This window comes from Rhagoletis pomonella, unplaced genomic scaffold (assembly GCF_013731165.1).
Source record: "Rhagoletis pomonella isolate Grant_MI unplaced genomic scaffold, Rhpom_1.0 Rhpom_scaffold_00001, whole genome shotgun sequence".
In the NCBI taxonomy this organism is placed as follows: domain Eukaryota; kingdom Metazoa; phylum Arthropoda; class Insecta; order Diptera; family Tephritidae; genus Rhagoletis; species Rhagoletis pomonella.
Genome location: NW_023458555.1, coordinates 13,157,081 through 13,159,519, shown reverse-complemented (window position 1 = coordinate 13,159,519; position 2,439 = coordinate 13,157,081). Strand labels below are relative to the sequence as shown.

At 37.1% G+C, this 2,439-nt stretch overlaps 2 protein-coding genes across 2 annotated transcripts in view; one reads left to right on the top strand and one right to left on the bottom strand.

Moving 5' to 3' along the window:
* LOC118750016 (ER membrane protein complex subunit 1) lies at nt 1–2,283 on the bottom strand (the record flags this gene model as incomplete). Its single annotated transcript, XM_036484759.1, is given in 9 exon segments — nt 1–127; nt 358–591; nt 660–830; nt 893–1,045; nt 1,109–1,310; nt 1,385–1,462; nt 1,540–1,734; nt 1,805–2,170; nt 2,269–2,283. Coding segments are annotated over 9 exon segments (1,541 nt in total), but the record flags the coding sequence as incomplete, so codon positions are not given.
* LOC118735931 (28S ribosomal protein S9, mitochondrial-like) overlaps nt 1–2,439 on the top strand; it is a 76,577-nt gene that overhangs the window by 19,990 nt on the left and 54,148 nt on the right. The gene's annotated exons all lie outside the window — the stretch shown is intronic.

Genomic DNA, 2,439 nt, shown 5'->3' with positions numbered 1-2,439 from the left:
GCCAGATGTTTCGCCACTAATGAGCCGCTTGTTAGTGCCAACAACACAACAGTAATTAAAATGTAATCAAAATCTTCTTTAAGCAAATCAAATGTTTTCGATGGTGCAACGCGAGTAACGAACATATCTGCAAAGGAGATAAATGAATAGTGTAAATTTCAGTTTAGAAACATTTAAAAATATAAGAATAAAATAACTAGTTTAGAACTTCATAGACACAAATTTGCATGTGCTATTTTTTAATCAAAAGAGCTTATTATTAAGGCATTTAGTAAATGCTTCTTAAGTTGGGTGGTGGAGCTCCTAATTTTCGCTTATCACTCTATTAAAAAGACGAAATTATTTTGGTGCGCTCACCTAAACCAGTCGCCAGAACCAAGCATGTACTCTCCAGTCCGCTGGGTGCGGTGAAAATATTACTCAATCGTGCAATTGTCTGATTGTAGTTGATAATATTTTCCGTTGGCAATGGCAATTCGGGAATGTAAGGTATTGCGCCCTCTTCGCGGCCCTGTGTATTAGAAGTGATTGGACGACGTGGATCAAGTAAAGCCCAAGGCATCTCAATAATAGCGCCACTCGTCGTACCGACTTTAAAGGGTAAACATTAATTTATTTACTTTGAAATATAAGCTTATAACCAAAATAAGTGCACTTACTCAACACGTGTTTATTTGTAATGCCACGCTCGGTAATAGTTTCGCGCATCGTCTCCACAATAGTGGGCACAATGTAGGACTGCCGTTCCACCATGGGCATTGGTGGCGCATTCATCGAACTCCAAACTGTACTATTAGCCTGGATTTTACCCTCATATAATTCAATTGTTGCTGTAAAAATTAGATTACAATTACCAACAAAAATACTTATAATCATAGATTTCTAATATTACTTATTTCAGTCCGACGCACTTTGTCGTTATAGTACGAATATGCAAGCCAATTTTCCGAATGCACAATATGCACTGGCACGCGCGCTCTGCGATGTGTCATAGAAAATACAATTAAACCAGAGACAGCATCGATAAGATAGGTGTTCAGTAAGTCTGTTAAATAGAGGCAAAGAAGGAAATTAAAATGAAATGCTGCTAAAATCTTTTTTTGCTTACATTTATGTGTGGGATCGGTTGCTTGTGTTATCGCAGCAATCAAATTTGGATTGATATATTTATATAGAACAGAACGATCTGCTAGCACACGTCCTTGGGAGTGCACATGCTCTAGTGGGTTTTTCGCAGCAATAGCAATTAACTGGTGATCTTCATTGTGGCCATCAAGGCGTACTTTCCAGATAGGAAGGCACGATAAGGCCTAAAAAGTAAACATTATTAAAATATCAAACCATAATAACTCATAACATAGTATACGCATTGAGCAGCACTTACACCATCGTTGAATTCTACAAAGAATCCATCAAGTGTGGCAGTGGATTTGTCGGCAGTAAACAAGTACATCTCATGTGCCTAAAAGTTTAAACATAAGCATGAATGTATGTATATAATAAAATTCTGGGAGATAAGCTAAGCTAGCAAAATATTACCAGTTCTTGCACGTATTGCGGATATACGGCGACGTTATTTTGGGCATCAAGCAGCAATAGTCCCTTAATAGACTCTTTCTCAGATTCCGCGAGCAATGTTAGTTGCTTAATTTTGTAATTCAATTTTAATAGGCCACCTTCGGCCGGTTTGCCATTAATGGGATTGAAGCGGAAGAGTACACCATTGCCAGTTGACTACAAAGAGCAAAAGCACACATTTCAATGTTTAATTTTATGCTCACAAAAGTTATAAAACTTCATATACTTTTTCCTTTGCTACAATAGTGCATAGTGGTTGCAACGGAAAGTGCTTGGATGTACGTTGTACCAGCAAACGCATTGGTTCCTGATTCACAAAATTTTGTACATCACGCAAATACTGTTGCCAATGATGTTTACCATTAATGTTATCGATGCCAAAGATTTTACCGCTACGTGTCAGCACCACCAACATTTTGTGCAACCCGAAGGAGTCACGCACCAGGCCAGCTTTTTGCGTATCACTGGGAGGTTGGCCCAAGCCAACGACGTGTAGGAAAATACTTTTAATTTGTAAAGCTTGGGTGGAGATGCGACGAAAGAAAGCGCTAGAAATATCACCTGTTGAGAAAGAGGGTTGAATCAATTTTTTCTAAAAACTCTATTGTATTTAACAATTCCGTAAGCACAAACCGTAAGATAAATAACGAAATGAAAACAAAAGCTTAAGCAATTTAACTGCACACAAACCTGACTATGGGACATTTTTAGTTTTTTATACAAAAAGGCAAAAATAGTTTATAGGATTAAGATTGGTAATATTGCGGTTTAGGACAAAACTTTGAAGAAAAAAAAAAAACGCAGCCAAATGATAAGTACAAAATCATAAATTTCAAAATCACGATTTTTTTCTTTTTTTTT